General features: G+C 45.1%; 1 protein-coding gene across 5 annotated transcripts in view; it reads left to right on the top strand.

Moving 5' to 3' along the window:
• LOC110494844 (sarcolemmal membrane-associated protein) overlaps window positions 1-26,734 on the top strand; it is a 111,053-nt gene that overhangs the window by 69,351 nt on the left and 14,968 nt on the right. For 4 of the 5 annotated variants that reach the window (XM_036950985.2, XM_036950983.2, XM_090206520.1 and 1 more), the window contains 7 exons: window positions 1,968-2,048; window positions 2,808-2,867; window positions 5,905-6,105; window positions 9,529-9,840; window positions 12,810-12,927; window positions 21,805-21,976; window positions 23,384-23,518. In XM_036950985.2, the coding sequence (XP_036806880.2) occupies window positions 1,968-2,048; window positions 2,808-2,867; window positions 5,905-6,105; window positions 9,529-9,840; window positions 12,810-12,927; window positions 21,805-21,976; window positions 23,384-23,518 (1,079 nt within the window). Of the gene's footprint in view, window positions 1-1,139; window positions 2,049-2,807; window positions 2,868-5,904; window positions 6,106-9,528; window positions 9,841-12,809; window positions 12,928-21,804; window positions 21,977-23,383; window positions 23,519-26,734 lie in introns of those variants that run through there. The other variant, XR_016488120.1, reaches the window with a different exon arrangement.

Genomic DNA, 26,734 nt, shown 5'->3' with positions numbered 1-26,734 from the left:
CATCACTTTGTTCCCCTTATCAAACTGAATCACATCACTTTGTTCCCCTTATCAAACTGAATCACATCACTCTGTTCTCCTTATCAAACTGAATCACATCACTCTGTTCCCCTTATCAAACTGAATCACATCACTTTGTTCCCCTTATCAAACTGAATCACATCACTCTGTTCCCCTTATCAAACTGAATCACATCACTCTGTTCCCCTTATCAAACTGAATCACATCACTCTGTTCCCCTTATCAAACTGAATCACTTCACTTTGTTCCCCTTATCAAACTGAATCACATCACTCTGTTCCCCTTATCAAACTGAATCACATCACTCTGTTCCCCTTATCAAACTGAATCACATCACTCTGTTCCCCTTATCAAACTGAATCACATCACTCTGTTCCCCTTATCAAACTGAATCACATCACTCTGTTCCCCTTATCAAACTGAATCACATCACTCTGTTCCCCTTATCAAACTGAATCACATCACTTTGTTCCCCTTATCAAACTGAATCACATCACTCTGTTCCCCTTATCAAACTGAATCACATCACTCTGTTCCCCTTATCAAACTGAATCACATCACTCTGTTCCCCTTATCAAACTGAATCACATCACTCTGTTCCCCTTATCAAACTGAATCACATCACTCTGTTCCCCTTATCAAACTGAGTTGCACCAAATGATTTACAACTAAAACGTATGGTTCCTGTATGTTGTCAGAGCCCATCTACACTGAACAACAATATAAACACAACATGTAAAATGTTGGTCCCATGTTTCATGAGCTGAACTTTTCCATACGAGCAAAAGCTTTTTTCTCTCAAATTTTGCGCACAAATTTGTTTACATCCTTGTTTAGTGAGCATATTTCCTTTGCCAAGATAATCCATTCACCTGACAGGTGTGGCATATCAAGAAGCTGATTAAACAGCATGATCATTACACAGGTGCACCTTGTGCTGGGCACAATAAATGGCCACGCTAAAATGTGCAATTTTGTCACATCACAATGCCACAGATTTCTCAAGTTTTTAGGGAGTGTGCAATTAGCATGCTGACTGCAGGAATGTTCACCAGAGCTGTTGCCAGATTGTTGAATGTTCATTTCTCAACCATCAGCCGCCTCCAACTTTGTTTCAGAGAATTTGGCAGTATGTCCAACCGGCCTCAGTACCTCAGACCATGTGTAACCACGCCAGCCCAGGACCTCCACATCTGGCTTCTTTACCTGTGGGATCGTCTGAGACTAGCCACCCGGACAGCTGATTAAACTGATTTTACACAACCAAAGATTTCTGCACAAACTGTTAGAAACCGTCTCAGGGAAGCTCTTCTGCGTACTCGTCGTCCTCACCAATTCAGCGTTGTAACAGACTTCAAATGCTCAGCTTCGATGGCCACTGGCACAGTTGAGACGTGTGCTCTTCACGGATGAATCCCGGTTTCAACTGTTCCTGGCAGTATGGCGTCGTGTGTGCGAGTGGTTTGCTGATGTCACCGTTCTGAACAGAGTGCCCCGTGGTGGTGGGGTTAAGCTACGGACAACAAACACAATGGCATTTTTCAATGGTCATTTGAATGCACAGAGATACCGTGATGAGATCCTGAGGCCTATTGCTGTGCTGTTCATCTGCCGCCATCACCTCATGTTTCAGCATGATAAAGCACGGCCCCATGTCACAAGGATCTGTACACAATTCCTGGAAGCTGAAAATTTCCAAGTTCTTCCATGGCCTCCATACTTACCAGACATGTCACCCATTGAGCATGTTTGGGATGCTCTGGATGGACCTGTACGACAATGTTCCAGTTCCCGCCCAATACCCAGCAACTTCACAGAGCCATTTAAGAGGAGTGGGACAACATTCCACATGTTATTTCATGTGATTTATTTGAAGTTCAGTGTTCTGAGAGTGTTTTATAGTAGTTGTCCCCTGTTGTAAGTTGTATCTTCTTGTCGCTCTGTAGAAAACCAAATGGATGCTAAAGACTCTGAAATGTCAGATACACTGAGCCCCAGCCAGAACCGCAGCAGTGACGACACGTCAGGTAACATCAGAAATAGTCAAATGTTTAAATATATAAACAAGCCATCTTTTTGGCTAAAATATTAACAATTGTGAAATTGTCAGAGGTATGTAGATATTTCCTATTCATTTATGAGGACTGAAAAAGTGAAATAATTTGACTTTGTGTATTAATTCATGAAGTTAATGAATTAGTCTTCATGTTTATGAACTGAAAACATGTCCATAGGCGTACGATATTAACATTGTAACTATGTAAATGTGTTGTTGTATTATTTGAACCCTGAATGAGGAAATGATATAAGCAGTGTTGTGTCCAGAACATGGAATAAATATAGGTTTACTGTCACTCGTTTAGTTGTTTGTCCTGGTCTGGTCCTAGCTCACTGTTCAATCCTCTTCCTCTCCCTGTTCACTCTTTCTCTCCTCCCTCCTCTTCTTCTCATCTCTCCTCTACCTCTCCTCTCTCCGTCTCCTCTCTCCTCTTCTCTCTCCTCTCTCCTCTACCTCACCTCTCTCCTTCTCCTCTTCCTCTCCTCTCTCCTCTTTCTCTCCTCTCCTCTACCTCTCCTCTCTCCCTCTCCTCTCTCTTCTACCTCTCCTCTTCTCTCTCCTCTCTCCTCTACCTCTCCTCTCTCCTTCTCTTCCTCTCCTCTCTCCTCTCCTCTCTCCTCTTTCTCTCCTCTCTCCTCTGCCTCTCCTCTCCCTCTCCTTCTCCTCTTCCTCTCCTCTCTCCTCTCCTCTTCCTCTTCTTTCTCTCTGTCTCTGTATGTGTGTGTAGATGGAAACATGGATGATCGTGAGCTGAACGAGCCACAGAACAGGGTTGCCCTGCTCAAAGGTAATACATATTTAATGTTTTATTGCGTCTTATTGCCATAAAATCTGTTGTCAAGAGAGGTAGCTGGATGGATCAACAGTGCCAAACCTGGCTGAATATATATATATATATATATATATATATATATACACCTGGCTGATTCCTGGCGGACTATTGAATATATATGAAGCTTTAGGGATGGGGAGGCCAAACCTGGCTGGTGCCTGGGGGACTATTGAATATATATGGAGCTTTAGGGATGGGGAGGCCAAACCTGGCTGGTTCCTGGGGGACTCCATTGAATACACTACCGGTCAAAAGATTTAGAACACATACTCATTCAAGGATTTTTCTTAATTTTTTTTATTTCCTACGTTGTGAAATAATAGTGAAGACATCAACACTATGAAATAACACAAATGGAATCATATAGTAACCAAAAAAGTGTTTAGCAAATCAAAATATATTTTATATTTGAGATTCTTCAAAGTAGCCACCCTTTGCCTTGTTGACAGCTTTGCACACTCTTGTCATTCTCTCAACCAGCTTCACCTGGAATGCTTTTCCAACAGTCTTGAAGGAGTTCCCAAATATGCTGAGCACTTGTTCGCTGCTTTTCCTTCACTCTGCGGTCCGACTCATCCCAAACCACCTCAATTGGGTTGAGGTCGGGGGATTGTGGAGGCCAGGTCATCTGATGCAGCACTCCATCACTCTTCTTCTGGGTCAAATATCCCTTACACAGCCTAAAGGTGTGTTGGGTCACTGTCCTGTTGAAAAACAAATGATAGTCCCACTAAGCACATACTAGATGGGATGGCGTATCGCTGCAGAATGATGTGGTAGCCGTGCTGGTTAAGTGTGACTTGAATTCTAAATAAATCACAGACAGTGTCACCAGAAAAGCTCCATCACACCTCCTTTAACAAATACAATGATATTTCTCTGTAAACAAATTAACAGACTTTCAGCAAGCTTATAGAGAAGGGCACTCAGCATGTACTGCACTGACACAAATGACTGATGATTGGTTGAAATAAATTGATAATAAGATGATTGTGGGAGCTGTACTGTTAGATTTCAGTGCAGCCTTTCATATTATTCACCATAACCTGTTGTTGAGAAAACATATGTGTTATGGCTTTTCAACCTCTGCCATATTGTGGATTCAGAGCTATTTATCTAATAGAACTCAAAGGGTTTTCTTTAAGACAGTCACAACAACATGCCATTGCATTAGTCAGGGTGCTAGAATAGGTCTTATACCTTCAGTATCAACAGCTGTCACCTTGTTCTGGAATAGATCTTATACCTTCAGTATCAACAGCTGTCACCTTGTTCTGGAATTGGTCTTATACCTTCAGTATCAACAGCTGTCACCTTGTTCTAGAATAGATCTCATACCTTCAGCATCAACAGCTGTCACCGTGTTCTGGAATAGATCTTATACCTTCAGTATCAACAGCTGTCACCTTGTTCTGGAATAGATCTCATACCTTCAGCATCAACAGCTGTCACCGTGTTCTGGAATAGATCTCATACCTTCAGCATCAACAGCTGTCACCGTGTTCTGGAATAGATCTTATACCTTCAGTATCAACAGCTGTCACCTTGTTCTGGAATAGATCTTATACCTTCAGCATCAACAGCTGTCACCTTGTTCTGGAATAAATCTTATACCTTCAGCATCAACAGCTGTCACCTTGTTCTGGAATAGATCTCATACCTTCAGTATCAACAGCTGTCACCTTGTTCTGGAATTGGTCTTATACCTTCAGTATCAACAGCTGTCACCTTGTTCTAGAATAGATCTTATACCTTCAGCATCAACAGCTGTCACCTTGTTCTGGAATAGACCTGGGGGTGGTGGACCCTGACAGAGTGGCTGCTGGAAGGATTAGGGTTGGGGTGGTAGACCCTGACAGAGTGGCTGCTGGAAGGATTAGGGTTGGGGTGGTAGACCCTGACAGAGAGGCTGCTGGAGGGACTAGGGTTGGGGTGGTGGACCCTGACAGAGTGTCTGATGGAGGGGGTAGGGTTGGGGTGGTGGACCCTGACAGAGTGACTGCTGGATTGGGTAGGGTTGGGGTGGTGGACCCTGACAGAGTGGCTGCTGGATTGGGTAGGGTTGGGGTGCTGGACCCTGACAGAGTGGCTGCTGGATTGGGTAGGGTTGGGGTGGTGGACCCTGACAGAGTGGCTGCTGGATTGGGTAGGGTTGGGGGTGGTGGACCCTGACAGAGTGGCTGCTGGAGGGGGTAGGGTTACAGGGGGGGTGGAAACGTTCTTCCAACATTTTCCCCAAGTGCAAAACATGTAAGAATGGGCTGGTCAAGGAGTGGGTCCCCATCTGAAAGGACTTAAAATTCTCCCACGTGAACCAGTATTAATTAGGGACTGAGGCCGAGCCGTGGTTGGTTGTTCGTCACTGTAGTGTGTCACAAATCCTTTGAGTAGCAGGCAGCCAGCCACATGTGGTGGGTATACAGATACGGTACAGATGTCCATATCAAGGTGTGGTGATATAACGTATGCTGGGGTATTTGGAAATACCGACGCCTCGCAGAGATGTTTGCTACGCCAATGCATTCAACTATTAAGTGAAGTATAACTAAGAAGTGTGAAATTATCCAGCTCAGGGCTCCAGCTATGCATGTGATTTGCTAACTTGCTAGCTGTCAAGATCAAGCTTCTTGGTAATAGCTGAGACATTCAACCCCCTCCTGGATCCAGATCCAGGTTTTATTTTAAATAGCGCTTCTTCTGTGCACATTGGGGAATACCATATACCCCTGTATGGTACATAAACGGTATGAACATCTGCATGCTGCCCAACCCTATCCATAACTTCCTGATCAATTATGAAAACATAAATACACAACTGACTTTGATAAGTTTTTCTGTGGCCTTTCAATCTAAGCTCCAGCCTCTGCATCACATGTACTTTGTACAGCTGCCAGCATGGGTTCAGATCCCACCCACCGCTCCAGCACCCTCATCTCCTTCCTTTCCTTTATGCCTATATCTAACTATATCCCACCTGTCTGTCCTGGTCTAGATGAGCTGCGGATGGCCAACCTGCAGCCTGGGGACAGAGAGCAGGTGATTCACCACCTCCACAGAGAGCTGCTGGAGGCCCAGGAGTTGGCCAACACAGGCAAGCAGAAGTGTCTGGAGCTCCAGGCCTTACTGGAAGAGGAGAGGAGGAGTAACAGGCAGCAGACTGAGGAGTCAGCCAAGCAGATCCAGTACCTACAGAGTGAGTATAGTACCGATCAGTACCTACAGGCTGAGGAGTCAGCCAAGCAGATCCAGTACCTGCAGAGGGAGGATGGTACCGATCGGTACCTGCAGAGGGAGGATGGTACCGATCGGTACCTGCAGAGAGAGGATGGTACCGATAGGTACCTGCAGAGGGAGGATGGTACCGATCGGTCCCTGCAGAGGGAGGATGGTACCGATCGGTTCCTGCAGAGGGAGGATGGTACCTATCGGTACCTGCAGTGGGAGTTAACTAGAGTTAACCTTGGGGCGGCAGGGTAGCCTAGTGGTTAGACCGTTAGACTAGTAACCGAAAGGTTGCAAGATCGAATCCCCGAGCTGACAAGGTAAAAATCTGTCGTTCTGAACAAGGCAGAAGGCCCACTGTTCTCAATTGGCCCAGCGTCGTCCGGGTTTGGCTGGGGTAGGCGGTCATTGTAAATAACAATTTGTTCTTAACTGACTTGCCTAGTTAAATAAAGGTAAAATAAAAAAAAAACTATGACTTGGATCACATATACACACACACACACACCTTTTTGTTTCTGCACCATTGCCTGTTAGTAAGCATTTCATTAAGGTAGGAAGTGCAACTTGACTCCATAGACACTGTGTATTCTGTGTATAAACTTTGATTATACCTGTTGTATTTGGGGCACGTGATGAGAAATAAATACTAATTGTAGAATAAGGCATGGGTAACAAAATGTGGAAAAAGCTGAGGGGTCTGAATACTTTCCGAAGTATTTCCGATGAGACTGTAAAACGGCGGCAATCTCCTCCAGGAACATCAAAATGACAAAGCAAATACATGTTTTTAGATATTTTTGCAAATGTTTCCATTGATATTCCTTAAGGTGTTGCTACAACTTGATTGGAGTCCACTTGTGGTAAATTTAATTGATTGGACATGATTTGGAAAGGAAAACCCATGTTTATATAAGGTCACACAGTTGAAGGTGCGTGTCAGAGCTAAAACCAAGCAAGGGGATTGAAGGAATTGTCCGTAGAGCTCCGAGACAGGATTGTGTCGAGGCACAGATCTGGGGAAGGGTACCAAAAAATATCTGCAGCATTGAAGACACAGTGGCCTCCATCATTCTTAAATGGAAGAAGTTTGAAACCACCAAGACACTTCCTAGATCTGGCCGCCCGTCCAAACTGAGCAATCGGGGTAGAACGGCCTTGGTCTGGTAACCAAGAACCAGATGGTCACTCTGACAGAGCTCCAGAGTTCCTCTGTGGAGATGGGAGAACCTTCCAGAAGGACAACCATCTCTGCAGCACTCCAGCAATCAGGCCTTTATGGTAGAGTGGCCAGACGGAAGCCACTCATCAGTAAAAAGGCACATGACAGCCCGCTTGGAGTTTGCCTAAAGATTCTCAGAAACAAGATTCTCTTGTCTAATGAAACAAAGATTGAACTCTTTGGCCTGGATGCCAAGTGTCACATCTGGAGGAAACCTGGCCCCATCCCTACGGTGAAGCATGGTGGTGGCAGCATCATGCTGTGGGGATGTTTTTAGACTAGGAGACTAGGCAGGATCGAGGGTCAGATGAACAGAGCAAAGTACAGAGAGATCCTTGATGAAAACCTGCTCTAGAGCGCTCAGGACTTCAGACTCTGGTGAAGGTTCACCTTCCAACAGGACAACGACCCTAAGCACACAGCCAAGACAGCGCAGCAGTGGCTTCGGGACATGTCTCTGAGTGGCCAAACCAGAGCCCTGACCAGAACCCAACCGAACATCTCTAGAGAGACCTGAAAATGCCGTGACGCTCCCCATCCAACCTGACAGCGCTTGAGAGGATCTGCAGAGAAGAATGGGAGAAACTCCCCAAATACAGGTGTGCTAAGCTTGTAGCGTCATACCCAGGAAGACTCTAGGCTGTAATCATTGCCAAAGGTGCTTCAACAATGTACTGAGTAAAGGGTCTGAATACTTATGTAAATTATTTTTCAGTTTAGTATTTTTATAAAACAATTATACATTTCTGCCATGCTAGAGTCTGTAAGTGCTGTTATTGTGAAGTCTAGGAGCAACAACGGCTCAGCTGTGAAGTGGTAGGCCACACAAACTCACTGAACTGGACCACTGAGTTCTGAAGCGCGTAGCTCGTAATAATTGTTTGTCTTCGGGTTGGAACACTCACTACCGAGTTCCAAACTGCCTCGTGCTGACGTTGCCTACAAATAATTGTTTGTTGGGAGCTTCATGAAATGAGTTTCCTTGGCCGAGTATCCGCACACAAGCCTAAGGTCACCATGCGCAATGCCAAACGTTGGCTGGAGTGGTGTAAAGCTCGCCGCCATTGGACTCTGGAGCAGTGGAAACGCGTTCTCTGGAGTAATGAATCACTCACCATCTGGCAGTCCGACGGACGAATCTGGGTTTGGAGAACGCTACCTGCCCGACGGCATAATGCCAACTATGAAGTTTGGTGGAGGAGGAATAATGGTCTGGAGCTGTTTTTCATGGTTCGGGCTAGGCCCCTTAGTTCCAGGGAAGGGCAATTTTAACGCTTCAGCATGAAATTATATTCTAGACGATTCCATGCTTCCAACTTTGTGGCAACAGTTTGGGGAAGACCCTTTCCTGTTTTAGGATGTCAATGCCCCTGTGCACAAAGTGAGGTTGTCTAGTGGAAAGCTGAAGAGTGGAGGCTGTTATAGCAGTAAAGGGGGGACCAATTGTATGTTAATGCCCAAGATTTTGTAATGAGATGTTCGAAGAGCAGGTGTCAACATATTTTTGGCCATGTAGTGTACACTGAGTATACAAAACATTAAGGACACCTTCCTATTAATGAGTTGCACTCAGAACAACCTGAATTAGTCGGCATGGACTCTATAAGGTGTCAAGCGTTCCACAGGGATGCTGGCCCCTTTTGACTCCAATGCATCCCACAGTTGTCAAGTTGGCTGGATGTCCTTTGGGTGGTGGACCATTCTTGATACACACTAGAAACTGTTAAGTGTTATATACCCAGTAGCGCTGAAACAAACCGGTTTGCCTGGTACCTACTACCATACCCCGTTCAAAGGCACTTAAATCTTTTGTCTTGCCCATTCACCCTCTGAATGGCACATATACACAATCCATGTCTCAATTATCATAAGGCTTTAAAATCCTTCTTTAACCTGTCTCTTCCCCTTCATCTACACTGATTGAAGTGGATTTAACAAGTGACATCAATAAGGGATCATATCTTTCACCTGGTCAGTCTGTCATGGAAAGAGTTATTCCATTATATAGTGTATATGAAAGTATATACCATCTGTTTCCAGGTCAGTTGGGGGAGAGATGTTCTATATTATATAATGTATATGAAAGTATATACCATCTGTTTCCAGGTCAGTTGGGGGAGGGATGTTCTATATTATATAATGTATATGAAAGTATATACCATCTGTTTCCAGGTCAGTTGGGGAAGCTAGCGGTAGACATGGAGGAGCTGAAGGAGAGAAGAGAGAGCAGCGTCAGCAGCACACAGGAGGAGCTGTACTCTGCTCAGGAGGAAGTGCTAGTTCTCCACCACGCCATGGAGGCCGCCAGGGCCGAGAGGGAGCGAGACATCGCCGCCCTGCAGAGGGACCTGGGAGGTGTCACGGCCGAGCTGGAGAAGTGGCGTCAGGCTGCGTCGAAATACGAACAGGAGATGAACTCCCTGCAGGCCACCATCCAACAGCAGAGCCTGCACAGGCACCAGCAGAAAACTAACGATCTACAAGGTACGATACTATACTAAACCTAATCACTGACCCCTAACCCTTCCAACAGCAGAGCCTGCACCAGCACCAGCAGAGAACTAACGATCTACAAGGTACGATACTATACTAAACCTAATCACTGACCCCTAACCCTTCCAACAGCAGAGCCTGCACCAGCACCAGCAGAGAACTAACGATCTACAAGGTACGATACTATACTAAACCTAATCACTGACCCCTAACCCTTCCAACAGCAGAGCCTACACCAGCAGAGACCTCCTGAACTACAAGGTACATTGCCATACTATGTTAATCTAACTTGGAAATGAACTTCTTTTCATTGGGAGCACTGGAGCTCCTAGAAGAAAGGCTGTAAGGCTTGGAGCACCAAAAATAAAAAACTGCAAATGACGATCCTGACATTTTTAATTGTCATCAGTTGTTCAGTTTGCAGTTGCACTTTTAAATAAAATAAAGGTTGTTTGAATCACCTGTATAAATGTTTGCTGTTGCACTTTTCAAAACGACGATTAAACGTTTTGTCTGGCTCACTCTCGTGATGATGAACACGTCGATTGACTCTCTAGCGGTGTAGAACACGTCGTCGCTAGACTCTCTAGTGGTGATGTAGAACACGTTGTCGCTAGACTCTAGTGGTGATGTAGAACACGTCGTCGCTAGACTCTCTAGTGGCGATGTAGAACACGTTGTCGCTAGACTCTCTAGTGGTGATGTAGAACACGTTGTCGCTAGACTCTCTAGTGGCGATGTAGAACACGTTGTCGCTAGACCCTGGCGATGTAGAACACGTCGTCGCTAGACTCCGGCGATGTAGAACACGTCGTCGCTAGACTCCGGCGATGTAGAACACGTTGTCGCTAGACTCTAGTGGCGATGTAGAACACGTCGTCGCTAGACTCTCTAGTGGCGATGTAGAATACGTCGTCGCTAGACTCTCTAGTGGTGATGTAGAACACGTTGTCGCTAGACTCTAGTGGTGATGTAGAACACGTCGTCGCTAGACTCTAGTGGTGATGTAGAACACGTTGTCGCTAGACTCTAGTGGCGATGTAGAACACGTCGTCGCTAGACTCTAGTGGCGATGTAGAACACGTCGTCGCTAGACTCTCTAGTGATGTAGAACACGTCGTCGCTAGACTCTGGGGAGGGGTTAAAGAAGGCTTTGATTCCACCGCGTTTCGTTGTTCTTGATAGCTAGCTAAGAAATGGAAAAAGTTCTGAGGGAAAACGCGAAAAGGAATTGGTTGTGCCTGGCATGTGATTGGTTTAATTAGCTACATGTAAACATTTGTAGCATTTTGATTGGTTACGATTTGTAAACCATGTATTAGCCTTTCTGGTTTGAGCAGTGAAGAGTGGTGAAATATTGAGCCCTCCCCTAAAACTTCCAACTGCAGAACCAGCACCAGCAGAGAGCTACAAGTCACGTTAGGATAATATACTAAATCTTTATTTATTTATTTTATTTCACCTTTATTTAACCAGGTAGTCGAATTGAGAACAAGTTCTCATTTACAACTGCGACCTGGCTAAGATAAAGCAAAGCAGTTCGACACATACAACAACACAGAGTTACACATGGAATAAACAAGCGTACAGTCAATAATACAGTAGTTTCCAAACCTCAGATTTTCCACTTCCTGGTTGGATTTTTCTCAGGTTTTTGCCTGCCATATGAGTTCTATTATACTCACAGACATCATTCAAACAGTTTTAGAAACTTCAGAGTGTTTTCTATCCAATACTAATAATAATATGATTATATTAGCATCTGGAACAGAGTAGGAGGCAGTTCACTCTGGGCACGCTATTAATCCAAAAGTGAAAATGCTTCCCCCTATCCCAAAAAGGTTAACAAACCTCCAGACGAGCTTCAATGCCATACAACTCTCCTTCTGTGGCCTTCAACTGCTCTTAAACGCTAGCAAAACGAAATGCATGCTTTTTAACCGATAGCTACCCGCATCCGCCCGCCCGACTAGCATTACTACTCTAGACGGTTCTGACTTAGAATATGTGGACAACTACAAATACCTAGGTGTCTGGCTAGACTGTAAACTCTCCTTCCAGAGTAATATTAAGCATCCTCAATCCAATATTAAATCTAGAATTGGCTTCCTATTTCACCACAAAGCCTCCTTCACTCACGCTGTCAAACATACCCTCGTAAAACTGACTATCCTACCGATCCTCGACTTCGGCGATGTCCTTTACAAAATGGCCTCCAACACTCTGCTCAACAAATTGGATGCAGTCTATCACAGTGCCATCTGTTTTGTCACCTAAGCCCCTTATACTTCCCACTACTGCGACCTGTATGCTCTTGTTGGCTGGCCCTCGCTTCATACTCGTCGCAAACTCACTGGCTCCAGGTCATCTACAAGTCTTTTCTAGGTAAAGCTCCGCTTTGTCTCAGCTCACTGGTCACTATAGCAACACCCATCCGTAGCACGCGCTCCAGCGCGCCAATGACTGGAACGAATTGCAAAAATCATATCTCCCTCACTAACTTTAAGCATCAGCTATCTGAGCAGCTCACAGATCGCTGCAGCTGTACACAGCTGTAAAAAGCCCACCTTCGATACTGCTATGCTTTATCTTGGCCAAGTTGCAGTTGTAAATGAGAACTTGTTCTCAACTGGCCTACCTGGTTAAATAAAGGGTTAGGGTTATATAGATGAACACATGACAATACAGCATGGTAGCAGCACAGCATGGTAGCAGCACAATATGGTAGCAGTACAACATGGTAGCAACACATGACAATACAGCATGGTAGCAGAACAATATTGTAGCAGCACAACACGATAGCAGCTCAACATGGTACAAACACCTACTACCATTTTGCCTTCATCCTGTCTGTTACATGTGAACTAATGGCTCGAGAAGAATTTATGAATGTTTAAGGCTCAGTACAATGACTGTTCAGTGAGAATCAGCTGTTGTAACCTGTTCACATCTCTCTGTAGGGGAGTTTGAGCGTCTTCAGAAGGACTGTCCCAGTCTGCAGCAGGAATGTGAGTGTCTCCGTTCTGAGAAGACGACCCTGGTGAACAGACTACACGGACTGGAGACGGACCTGGACAGGTGGGTACACCATAGCCGTCACACTAGACATGTTAGGTGGTGGGTTGAGGTCACTCCCACCCCTGCCTGTACAATGACATCCAACTAAAGGAAGTGGTCAGTTCTGCAAAGTGTTGCTTTTTCAGTGTTTTATAGTCACATGTACAGGGTTGCAGGTGTGATTGCAGTGTTTTATAGTCACATGTACAGGTTTACAGGTGTTATTACAGTGTTTAATAGTCACATGTACATGGTTACAGGTGTTATTACAGTGTTTAATAGTCACATGTACATGGTTACAGGTGTTATTACAGTGTTTAATAGTCACATGTACATGGTTACAGGTGTTATTACAGTGTTTAATAGTCACATGTACAGGGTTGTAGGTGTTATTACAGTGTTTAATAGTCACATGTACAGGGTTACAGGTGTTATTACAGTGTTTAATAGTCACATGTACAGGGTTACAGGTGTTATTACAGTGTTTAATAGTCACATGTACAGGGTTGTAGGTGTTATTACAGTGTTTAATAGTCACATGTACAGGGTTACAGGTGTTATTACAGTGTTTAATAGTCACATGTACAGGGTTACAGGTGTTATTACAGGGTACAGTGTTTAATAGTCACATGTACAGGGTCACAGGTGTTATTACAGTGTTTAATAGTCACATGTACAGGGTTACAGGTGTTATTACAGGGTACAGTGTTTAATAGTCACATGTACAGGGTTACAGGTGTTATTACAGTGTTTAATGTCACATGTACAGGGTTACAGGTGTTATTACAGGGTACAGTGTTTAATAGTCACATGTACATGGTTACAGGTGTTATTACAGTGTTTTATAGTCACATGTACAGGGTTACAGGTGTTATTACAGTGTTTAATAGTCACATGTACAGGGTTACAGGTGTTATTACAGGGTACAGTGTTTAATAGTCACATGTACAGGGTAGCAGGTGTTATACAGTGTTTAATAGTCACATGTACAGGGTTACAGGTGTTATTACAGGGTACAGTGTTTAATAGTCACATGTACAGGGTAGCAGGTGTTATACAGTGTTTAATAGTCACATGTACAGGGTAGCAGGTGTTATTACAGTGTTTTATAGTCACATGTACAGGGTTACAGGTGTTATTACAGTGTTTAATAGTCACATGTACAGGGTAGCAGGTGTTATACAGTGTTTAATAGTCACATGTACAGCGTTACAGGTGTTATTACAGTGTTTTATAGTCACATGTACAGGGTTACTGGTGTTATTACAGGGTACAGTGTTTAATAGTCACATGTACAGGGTAGCAGGTGTTATACAGTGTTTAATAGTCACATGTACAGGGTAGCAGGTGTTATTACAGTGTTTTATAGTCACATGTACAGGGTTACAGGTGTTATTACAGTGTTTAATAGTCACATGTACAGGGTAGCAGGTGTTATACAGTGTTTAATAGTCACATGTACAGGGTTGCAGGTGTTATTACAGTGTGTAATAGTCACATGTACAGGGTTACAGGTGTTATTACAGGGTACAGTGTTTAATAGTCACATGTACAGGTTTACAGGTGTTATTACAGTGTTTAATAGTCACATGTACAGGGTTACAGGTCTTATTACAGGGTACAGTGTTTAATAGTCACATGTACAGGGTTACAGGTGTTATTACAGTGTTTTATAGTCACATGTACAGGGTTACAGGTGTTATTACAGTGTTTAATAGTCACATGTACAGGGTTGCATGTGTTATTACAGTGTTTAATAGTCGCATGTACAGGGTTACAGGTGTTATTACAGTGTTTAATAGTCACATGTACAGGGTTACAGGTGTTATTACAGTGTTTTATAGTCACATGTACAGGGTTACAGGTGTTATTACAGTGTTTAATAGTCACATGTACAGGGTTACAGGTGTTATTACAGTGTTTAATAGTCACATGTACAGGGTTACAGGTGTTATTAGTGTTTTATAGTCACATGTACAGGGTTACAGGTGTTATTACAGGGTACAGTGTTTAATAGTCACATGTACAGGGTTGTAGGTGTTATTACAGTGTTTAATAGTCACATGTACAGGGTTACAGGTGTTATTACAGTGTTTAATAGTCACATGTACAGGGTTACAGGTGTTATTACAGTGTTTAATAGTCACATGTACAGGGTTACAGGTGTTATTACAGTGTTTAATAGTCACATGTACAGGGTTACAGGTGTTATTAGTGTTTTATAGTCACATGTACAGGGTTACAGGTGTTATTACAGGGTACAGTGTTTAATAGTCACATGTACAGGGTTGTAGGTGTTATTACAGTGTTTAATAGTCACATGTACAGGGTTACAGGTGTTATTACAGTGTGTAATAGTCACATGTACAGGGTTACAGGTGTTATTACAGTGTGTAATAGTCACATGTACAGGGTTGTAGGTGTTATTACAGTGTTTAATAGTCACATGTACAGGGTTACAGGTGTTATTACAGTGTTTAATAGTCACATGTACAGGGTTACAGGTGTTATTACAGTGTTTAATAGTCACATGTACAGGGTTACAGGTGTTATTACAGTGTAATAGTCACATGTACAGGGTTACAGGTGTTATTACAGTGTGTAATAGTCACATGTACAGGGTTACAGGTGTTATTACAGTGTTTAATAGTCACATGTACAGGGTTACAGGTGTTATACAGTGTTTAATAGTCACATGTACAGGGTTGCAGGTGTTATTACAGTGTGTAATAGTCACATGTACAGGGTTACAGGTGTTATTACAGGGTACAGTGTTTAATAGTCACATGTACAGGGTTACAGGTGTTATTACAGTGTTTAATAGTCACATGTACAGGGTTACAGGTGTTATTACAGTGTTTTATAGTCACATGTACAGGGTTACAGGTGTTATTACAGTGTTTAATAGTCACATGTACAGGGTTGCATGTGTTATTACAGTGTTTAATAGTCACATGTACAGGGTTACAGGTGTTATTACAGTGTTTAATAGTCACATGTACAGGGTTGCATGTGTTATTACAGTGTTTAATAGTCGCATGTACAGGGTTACAGGTGTTATTACAGTGTTTAATAGTCACATGTACAGGGTTACAGGTGTTATTACAGTGTTTTATAGTCACATGTACAGGGTTACAGGTGTTATTACAGTGTTTAATAGTCACATGTACAGGGTTACAGGTGTTATTACAGTGTTTAATAGTCACATGTACAGGGTTACAGGTGTTATTAGTGTTTTATAGTCACATGTACAGGGTTACAGGTGTTATTACAGGGTACAGTGTTTAATAGTCACATGTACAGGGTTGTAGGTGTTATTACAGTGTTTAATAGTCACATGTACAGGGTTACAGGTGTTATTACAGTGTTTAATAGTCACATGTACAGGGTTACAGGTGTTATTACAGTGTTTAATAGTCACATGTACAGGGTTACAGGTGTTATTAGTGTTTTATAGTCACATGTACAGGGTTACAGGTGTTATTACAGGGTACAGTGTTTAATAGTCACATGTACAGGGTTGTAGGTGTTATTACAGTGTTTAATAGTCACATGTACAGGGTTACAGGTGTTATTACAGTGTGTAATAGTCACATGTACAGGGTTACAGGTGTTATTACAGTGTGTAATAGTCACATGTACAGGGTTGTAGGTGTTATTACAGTGTTTAATAGTCACATGTACAGGGTTACAGGTGTTATTACAGTGTTTAATAGTCACATGTACAGGGTTACAGGTGTTATTACAGTGTTTAATAGTCACATGTACAGGGTTACAGGTGTTATTACAGTGTAATAGTCACATGTACAGGGTTACAGGTGTTATTACAGTGTGTAATAGTCACATGTACAGGGTTACAGGTGTTATTACAGTGTTTAATAGTCACATGTACAGGGTTACAGGTGTTATACAGTGTTTAATAGTCACATGTACAGGGTTGCAGGTGTTATTACAGTGTGTAATAGTCACGTGTACAGGGTTACAGGTGTTATTACAGGGTACAGTGTTTAATAGTCACATGTACAGGGTTACAGGTGTTATTACAGTGTTTAATAGTCACATGTACAGGGTTACAGGTGTTATTACAGTGTTTTATAGTCACATGTACAGGGTTACAGGTGTTATTACAGTGTGTAATAGTCACATGTACAGGGTTACAGGTGTTATTACAGGGTACAGTGTTTAATAGTCACATGTACAGGGTCACAGGTGTTATTACAGTGTTTAATAGTCACATGTACAGGGTTACAGGTGTTATTACAGGGTACAGTGTTTAATAGTCACATGTACAGGGTTACAGGTGTTATTACAGTGTTTAATGTCACATGTACAGGGTTACAGGTGTTATTACAGGGTACAGTGTTTAATAGTCACATGTACATGGTTACAGGTGTTATTACAGTGTTTTATAGTCACATGTACAGGGTTACAGGTGTTATTACAGTGTTTAATAGTCACATGTACAGGGTTACAGGTGTTATTACAGGGTACAGTGTTTAATAGTCACATGTACAGGGTAGCAGGTGTTATACAGTGTTTAATAGTCACATGTACAGGGTTACAGGTGTTATTACAGGGTACAGTGTTTAATAGTCACATGTACAGGGTAGCAGGTGTTATACAGTGTTTAATAGTCACATGTACAGGGTAGCAGGTGTTATTACAGTGTTTTATAGTCACATGTACAGGGTTACAGGTGTTATTACAGTGTTTAATAGTCACATGTACAGGGTAGCAGGTGTTATACAGTGTTTAATAGTCACATGTACAGGGTTACAGGTGTTATTACAGTGTTTTATAGTCACATGTACAGGGTTACTGGTGTTATTACAGGGTACAGTGTTTAATAGTCACATGTACAGGGTAGCAGGTGTTATACAGTGTTTAATAGTCACATGTACAGGGTAGCAGGTGTTATTACAGTGCACCTCCATTCAGAGCTGTTTCCCACAGCACCTCCTCCATTCAGAGCTGTTTCCCACAGCACCTCCTCCATTCAGAGCTGTTTCCCACAGCACCTCCTCCATTCACAGCTGTTTCCCATAGCACCTCCTCCATTCAGAGCTGTTTCCCACAGCACCTCCTCCATTCAGAGCCGTTTCCTACATCTCCATTCAGAGCCGTTTCCCACAGCACCTCCTCCATTTAGAGCTGTTTCCCACAGCACCTCCTCCATTCAGAGCTGTTTCCCACAGCACCTCCTCCATTCAGAGCCGTTTCCCACATCTCCATTCAGAGCCGTTTCCCACTGCACCTCCTCCATTCAGAGCCGTTTCCCACAGCACCTCCTCCATTCAGAGCCGTTTCCCACAGCACCTCCTCCATTCAGAGCTGTTTCCCACAGCACATCTCCATTCACAGCTGTTTCCCACAGCACATCTCCATTCACAGCTGTTTCCCACAGCACATCTCCATTCACAACTGTTTTCACAGGTAGGACAGTTTGTCCAGGTTTGGCACCGTCTCTGCTCTTCATGAACCAGGTTTTAGTGCGGGCGGTTTAACTTCTAGTTTCACATCAGATGTCCACTTCCCTGTATACAGACACACTGGGAAGAGTAAAAGGGACTTTTGCTGCCTCTGCTCTCTGTCAGTCCCCAAGTCTCTGCTGACACAACACCGTCCTGTCAGGACTGTTTCTCCTTCAATATAGTACTATCTCAATCTGGGGGGTAGTAGTGCTAGCTTGGCACTGAGGTGGCTGGGCTAGCAGGTATTTAACTGTCTGGGTGTGAGGTAGAGGTGGCTGGGCTAGCAGGTATTTAACTGTCTCGTGTGGGGAAGAGGTGGCTGGGCTAGCAGGTATTTAACTGTCTCGTGTGGGGTAGAGGTGGCTGGGCTAGCAGGTATTTAACTGTCTCGTGTGGGGTAGAGGTGGCTGGGCTAGCAGGTAGTGACAGTCTGGGTGTGGGGAAGAGGTGGCTGGGCTAGCAGGTAGTGACAGTCTGGGTGTGAGGTAGAGGTGGCTGGGCTAGCAGGTATTTAACTGTCTCGTGTGGGGTAGAGGTGGCTGGGCTAGCAGGTATTTAACTGTCTCGTGTGGGGTAGAGGTGGCTGGGCTAGCAGGTAGTGACAGTCTGGGTGTGGGGAAGAGGTGGCTGGGCTAGCAGGTAGTGACAGTCTGGGTGTGGGGAAGAGGTGGCTGGGCTAGCAGGTAGTGACAGTCTGGGTGTGGGGAAGAGGTGGCTGGGCTAGCAGGTAGTGACAGTCTGGGTGTGAGGTAGATGTGGCTGGGCTAGCAGGTATTTAACTGTCTCGTGTGGGGTAGAGGTGGCTGGGCTAGCAGGTAGTGACAGTCTGGGTGTGAGGTAGAGGTGGCTGGGCTAGCAGGTATTTAACTGTCTCGTGTGGGGTAGAGGTGGCTGGGCTAGCAGGTATTTAACTGTCTCGTGTGGGGTAGAGGTGGCTGGGCTAGCAGGTAGTGACAGTCTGGGTGTGGGGAAGAGGTGGCTGGGCTAGCAGGTAGTGACAGTCTGGGTGTGAGGTAGAGGTGGCTGGGATAGCAGGTATTTAACTGTCTCGTGTGGGGTAGATGTGGCTGGGCTAGCAGGTATTTAACTGTCTCGTGTGGGGTAGAGGTGGCTGGGCTAGCAGGTAGTGACAGTCTGGGTGTGGGGAAGAGGTGGCTGGGCTAGCAGGTAGTGACAGTCTGGGTGTGGGGAAGAGGTGGCTGGGCTAGCAGGTAGTGACAGTCTGGGTGTGGGGAAGAGGTGGCTGGGCTAGCAGGTAGTGACAGTCTGGGTGTGGGGAAGAGGTGGCTGGGCTAGCAGGTAGTGACAGTGTGGGTGTGAGGTAGATGTGGCTGGGCTAGCAGGTATTTAACTGTCTCGTGTGGGGTAGAGGTGGCTGGGCTAGCAGGTAGTGACAGTCTGGGTGTGAGGTAGAGGTGGCTGGGCTAGCAGGTATTTAACTGTCTCGTGTGGGGTAGAGGTGGCTTGGCTAGCAGGTAGTGACAGTCTGGGTGTGGGGAAGAGGTGGCTGGGCTAGCAGGTAGTGACAGTCTGGGTGTGAGGTAGAGGTGGCTGGGCTAGCAGGTAGTGACAGTCTGGGTGTGGGGAAGAGGTGGCTGGGCTAGCAGGTAGAGACAGTCTGGGTGTGGGGAAGAGGTGGCTGGGCTAGTAGGTAGTGACAGTCTGGGTGTGGGGAAGAGGTGGCTGGGCTAGCAGGTTGTGACAGTCTGGGTGTGGGGAAGAGGTGGCTGGGCTAGCAGGTAGTGACAGTCTGGGTGTGAGGTAGATGTGGCTGGGCTAGCAGGTATTTAACTGTCTCGTGTGGGGTAGAGGTGGCTGGGCTAGCAGGTAGTGACAGTCTGGGTGTGGGGAAGAGGTAGCTGGGCTAGCAGGTATTGACAGTCTGGGTGTGAGGTAGAGGTGGCTGGGCTAGCAGGTAGTGACAGTCTGGGTGTGGGGAAGAGGTGGCTGGGCTAGCAGGTATTTAACTGTCTCGTGTGGGGTAGAGGTGGCTGGGCTAGCAGGTAGTGACAGTCTGGGTGTGAGGTAGAGGTGGCTGGGCTAGCAGGTATTTAACTGTCTTGTGTGGGGTAGAGGTGGCTGGGCTAGCAGGTAGTGACAGTCTGGGTGTGGGGAAGAGGTGGCTGGGCTAGCAGGTAGTGACAGTCTGGGTGTGAGGTAGAGGTGGCTGGGCTAGCAGGTAGTGACAGTCTGGGTGTGGGGAAGAGGTGGCTGGGCTAGCAGGTAGAGACAGTCTGGGTGTGGGGAAGAGGTGGCTGGGCTAGCAGGTATTGACAGTCTGGGTGTGAGGTAGAGGTGGCTGGGCTAGCAGGTAGTGACAGTCTGGGTGTGGGGAAGAGGTGGCTGGGCTAGCAGGTATTTAACTGTCTCGTTTGGGGAAGAGGTGGCTGGGCTAGCAGGTAGTGACAGTCTGGGCGTGGGGAAGAGGTGGCTGGGCTAGCAGGTAGTGACAGTCTGGGTGTGGGGAAGAGGTGGCTGGGCTAGCAGGTAGTGACAGTCTGGGTGTGGGGAAGAGGTGGCTGGGCTAGCAGGTATTTAACTGTCTCGTTTGGGGAAGAGGTGGCTGGGCTAGCAGGTAGTGACAGTCTGGGTGTGGGGAAGAGGTGGCTGGGCTAGCAGGTAGTGACAGTCTGGGTGTGGGGAAGAGGTGGCTGGGCTAGCAGGTAGTGACAGTCTGGGTGTGGGGAAGAGGTGGCTGGGCTAGCAGGTATTTAACTACCTCTTATGGGGAAGAGGCTGCTGGGCTGACAGGTAGTGACAGTCTGGGTGTGGGGAAGAGGTGGCTGGGCTAGCAGGTAGTGACAGTCTGGGTGTGAGGTAGAGGTGGCTGGGCTAGCAGGTAGTGACAGTCTGGGTGTGGGGAAGAGGTGGCTGGGCTAGCAGGTAGTGACAGTCTGGGTGTGGGGAAGAGGTGGCTGGGCTAGCAGGTAGTGACAGTCTGGGTGTGGGGAAGAGGTGGCTGGGCTAGCAGGTATTTAACTGTCTCGTGTGGGGTAGAGGTGGCTGGGCTAGCAGGTAGTGACAGTCTGGGTGTGGGGAAGAGGTGGCTGGGCTAGCAGGTAGTGACAGTCTGGGTGTGGGGAAGAGGTGGCTGGGCTAGCAGTTATTTAACTGTCTGGGTGTGAGGTAGAGGTGGCTGGGCTAGCAGGTAGTGACAGTCTGGGTGTGGGGTAGAGGCGGCTTGGCTAGCAGGTATTGGAAGGGGAGTGTGTTCACTTTGCAAAATGAGATCAAAGTACCTCTCTCTGAGATACAACATTTGCAACGACTTCAGACTTCCGTCCGTATCCTGACATGATCTTCTGCTGTCCTCCTCTTGTCTTCCAGGGAGCCGACTGCCAGTCAGCAGCAGACTGATATGTTTCAGAAGATCCACCCTGTCTGGACTTCTGGACATGGTTTTATATTGTCTCTTTGTCCCCCTCAGTTCCAGGAAGCAGACTGCCAGTCTGAGCAGCAATCTGCAGAGTTTGGAGAAGTCCCAGGGAGAGATGCAGAGTAGACTGGGCTCACTGCAGGACCAACACCTCCAGGACGCTAACAAGCTGCAGTCACAGTTAACCCAGGCTGCTAGCAGCACACAGAGCCTGCAGAGAGAGGTATGATACATGTCCCCGAGAGAGAGGTATGATACATGTCCCCCAGAGAGATGTGTGATACAGGTCCCCCAGAGAGAGGTATGTTACAGGTCCCCTAGAGAGACGTATGATACAGGTCCCCCAGAGAGATGTGTGATACAGGTCCCCTAGAGAGAGGTATGATACAGGTCCCCTAGAGAGAGGTATGATACAGGTCCCCTAGAGAGAGTTATGATACAGGTCCCCCAGAGAGAGGTGTGATACAGGTCCCCTAGAGAGGTATGATACAGGTCCCCTAGAGAGGTATGATACAGGTCCCCCAGAGAGAGGTATGATACAGGTCCCCCAGAGAGAGGTATGATACAGGTCCCCCAGAGAGAGGTATGATACAGGTCCCCCAGAGAGAGGTATGATACAGGTCCCCCAGAGAGAGGTATGATACAGGTCCCCAGAGAGGTATGATACAGGTCCCCCAGAGAGAGGTATGATACAGGTCCCCCAGAGAGAGGTATGATACAGGTCCCCCAGAGAGAGGTATGATACAGGTCCCCAGAGAGGTATGATACAGGTCCCCCAGAGAGAGGTATGATACAGGTCCCCTAGAGAGGTATGATACAGGTCCCCCAGAGAGAGGTATGATACAGGTCCCCCAGAGAGAGGTATGATACAGGTCCCCCAGAGAGAGGTATGATACAGGTCCCCCAGAGAGAGGTATGATACAGGTCCCCCAGAGAGAGGTATGATACATGTCCCCTAGAGAGGTATGATACAGGTCCCCCAGAGAGAGGTATGATACAGGTCCCCTAGAGAGGTATGATACAGGTCCCCCAGAGAGATGTGTGATACATGTCCCCTAGAGAGGTATGATACAGGTCCCCCAGAGAGAGGTATGATACAGGTCCCCTAGAGAGAGGTATGATACAGGTCCCCCAGAGAGGTATGATACAGGTCCCCCAGAGAGAGGTATGATACAGGTCCCCCAGAGAGAGGTATGATACAGGTCCCCTAGAGAGGTATGATACAGGTCCCCCAGAGAGAGGTATGATACAGGTCCCCCAGAGAGAGGTATGATACAGGTCCCCTAGAGAGGTATGATACAGGTCCCCCAGAGAGAGGTATGATACAGGTCCCCCAGAGAGAGGTATGATACAGGTCCCCTAGAGAGGTATGATACAGGTCCCCCAGAGAGAGGTATGATACAGGTCCCCCAGAGAGAGGTATGATACAGGTCCCCTAGAGAGGTATGATACAGGTCCCCCAGAGAGAGGTATGATACAGGTCCCCTAGAGAGTTATGATACAGGTCCCCCAGAGAGAGGTATGATACAGGTCCCCCACAGAGGTATGATACAAACACGTATCTCACTTTCTGTTGCTTTTATCTCTCTCCCCCCCTTCTCTGCCTCTCTATCTGTCTATTCCCCCATAGTATGAGGACACTCAGAACTTGCTGTGTGATCTGAGGAAGTGTTGTGAGAGGACTGAGCAGGAGAAACGCTCCATCAACGAGGAGCTGGAACAGTGTAAAGTTAACCTCAAACTGCTGCAAGACAAGGGCCAGAATGTGAGTAGTGACCCCCTGACCCTACACAGAGGCCACCAATCTCTCTTGTCTTTGGTTCAGAGCCTGTACTGGATATGCTAAAGGAATCACAATGGGTGCTCTGGGACATCTATGTCTGTTATGAGAACCATTCATGATGTTCCCAATTTAATGTTATTTTTTGCAAGACATTTGACTGTGAGTCTTGGACAAGTCAGCATTGCCTGAGACAGATTGTCCCATAGGGCATTTGATTGTAATTTATTTCAATCAGTCAATCACACATATATATACCTTTTATGCGATCTACAAAGAGAGAAAGTAGCTGTCCAGAGTGTTGGGATGCCAAAGACTATATACCACTACCACCATTTAGAGTTTCCAGTCTGAGGGAGAAATGACCAGAATAACAAACATGAATAAATATGATATAACTACCTCTAGCCTGGGCTACATCCACCCTAATGGTGTAATGAATAAATATGATATAACTACCTCTAGCCTGGGCTACATCCACCCTAATGGTGTAATGAATAAATATGATATAACTACCTCTAGCCTGGGCTACATCCACCCTAATGGTGTAATGAATAAATATGATATAACTACCTCTAGCCTGGGCTACATCCACCCTAATGGTGTAATGAATAAATATGATATAACTACCTCTAGCCTGGGCTACATCCACCCTAATGGTGTAATGAATAAATATGATATAACTACCTCTAGCCTGGGCTACATCCACCCTAACAGTGTAATGAATAAATATGGTGGAACTACCTCTAGCCTGGGCTACATCCACCCTAACAGTGTAATGAATAAATATGATATAACTACCTCTAGCCTGGGCTACATCCACCCTAACAGTGTAATGAATAAATATGATACAACTACCTCTAGCCTGGGTTACATCCACCCTAACAGTGTAATGAATAAATATGGTGGAACTACCTCTAGCCTGGGCTACATCCACCCTAACAGCATAATGAATAAATATGATATAACTACCTCTAGCCTGGGCTACATCCACCCTAACAGTGTAATGAATAAATATGGTGGAACTACCTCTAGCCTGGGCTACATCCACCCTAACAGTGTAATGAATAAATATGATATAACTACCTCTAGCCTGGGCTACATCCACCCTAATGGTGTAATGAATAAATATGATATAACTATCTCTAGCCTGGGCTACATCCACCCTAACAGTGTAATGAATAAATATGATATAACTACCTCTAGCCTGGGCTACATCCACCCTAACGGCATAATGAATAAATATGATATAACTACCTCTAGCCTGGGCTACATCCACCCTAACGGTGTAATGAATAAATATGATATAACTACCTCTAGCCTGGGCTACATCCACCATAACGGCATAATGAATAAATATGATATAACTACCTCTAGCCTGGGCTACATCCACCCTAACGGCATAATGAATAAATATGGTGGAACTACCTCTAGCCTGGGCTACATCCACCCTAACAGTGTAATGAATAAATATGATATAACTACCTCTAGCCTGGGCTACATCCACCCTAACAGTGTAATGAATAAATATGGTGGAACTACCTCTAGCCTGGGCTACATCCACCCTAACGGTGTAATGAATAAATATGATATAACTACCTCTAGCCTGGGCTACATCCACCCTAACGGCATAATGAATAAATATGATATAACTACCTCTAGCCTGGGCTACATCCACCCTAACAGTGTAATGAATAAATATGATATAACTACCTCTAGCCTGGGCTACATCCACCCTAATGGTGTAATGAATAAATATGATATAACTACCTCTAGCCTGGGCTACATCCACCCTAACGGCATAATTAATAAATATGATATAACTACCTCTAGCCTAGGCTACATCCACCCTAACAGTGTAATGAATAAATATGGTGGAACTACCTCTAGCCTGGGCTACATCCACCCTAACAGTGTAATGAATAAATATGATATAACTACCTCTAGCCTGGGCTACATCCACCCTAACGGCATAATTAATAAATATGATATAACTACCTCTAGCCTGGGCTACATCCACCCTAACAGTGTAATGAATAAATATGATATAACTACCTCTAGCCTGGGCTACATCCACCCTAACAGTGTAATGAATAAATATGGTGGAACTACCTCTAGCCTGGGCTACATCCACCCTAACAGTGTAATGAATAAATATGATATAACTACCTCTAGCCTGGGCTACATCCACCCTAACGGCATAATTAATAAATATGGTGGAACTACCTCTAGCCTGGGCTACATCCACCCTAACAGTGTAATGAATAAATATGATATAACTACCTCTAGCCTGGGCTACATCCACCCTAACAGTGTAATTAATAAATATGATATAACTACCTCTAGCCTGGGCTACATCCACCCTAACAGTGTAATTAATAAATATGATATAACTACCTCTAGCCTGGGCTACATCCACCCTAACGGCATAATGAATAAATATGATATAACTACCTCTAGCCTGGGCTACATCCACCCTAACGGCATAATGAATAAATATGATATAACTACCTCTAGCCTGGGCTACATCCACCCTAACGGCATAATGAATAAATATGATATAACTACCTCTAGCCTGGGCTACATCCACCCTAACAGCATAATGAATAAATATGATATAACTACCTCTAGCCTGGGCTACATCCACCCTAACGGCATAATGAATAAATATGATATAACTACCTCTAGCCTGGGCTACATCCACCCTAACGGCATAATTAATAAATATGATATAACTACCTCTAGCCTGGGCTACATCCACCCTAACAGTGTAATGAATAAATATGATATAACTACCTCTAGCCTGGGCTACATCCACCCTAACAGTGTAATGAATAAATATGGTGGAACTACCTCTAGCCTGGGCTACATCCACCCTAACAGTGTAATGAATAAATATGATATAACTATCTCTAGCCTGGGCTACATCCACCCTAACAGTGTAATGAATAAATATGATATAACTACCTCTAGCCTGGGCTACATCCACCCTAACGGCATAATGAATAAATATGATATAACTACCTCTAGCCTGGGCTACATCCACCCTAACAGCATAATGAATAAATATGATATAACTACCTCTAGCCTGGGCTACATCCACCCTAACGGCATAATTAATAAATATGGTGGAACTACCTCTAGCCTGGGCTACATCCACCCTAACAGTGTAATGAATAAATATGATATAACTACCTCTAG

This window comes from Oncorhynchus mykiss, chromosome 17, assembly GCF_057628025.1.
Source record: "Oncorhynchus mykiss isolate SJ-2025 chromosome 17, ASM5762802v1, whole genome shotgun sequence".
NCBI lineage: Eukaryota > Metazoa > Chordata > Actinopteri > Salmoniformes > Salmonidae > Oncorhynchus > Oncorhynchus mykiss.
The sequence above is the reverse complement of the archived record's forward strand: the minus strand, read 5'-3'. Positions and strand labels throughout refer to the sequence as shown.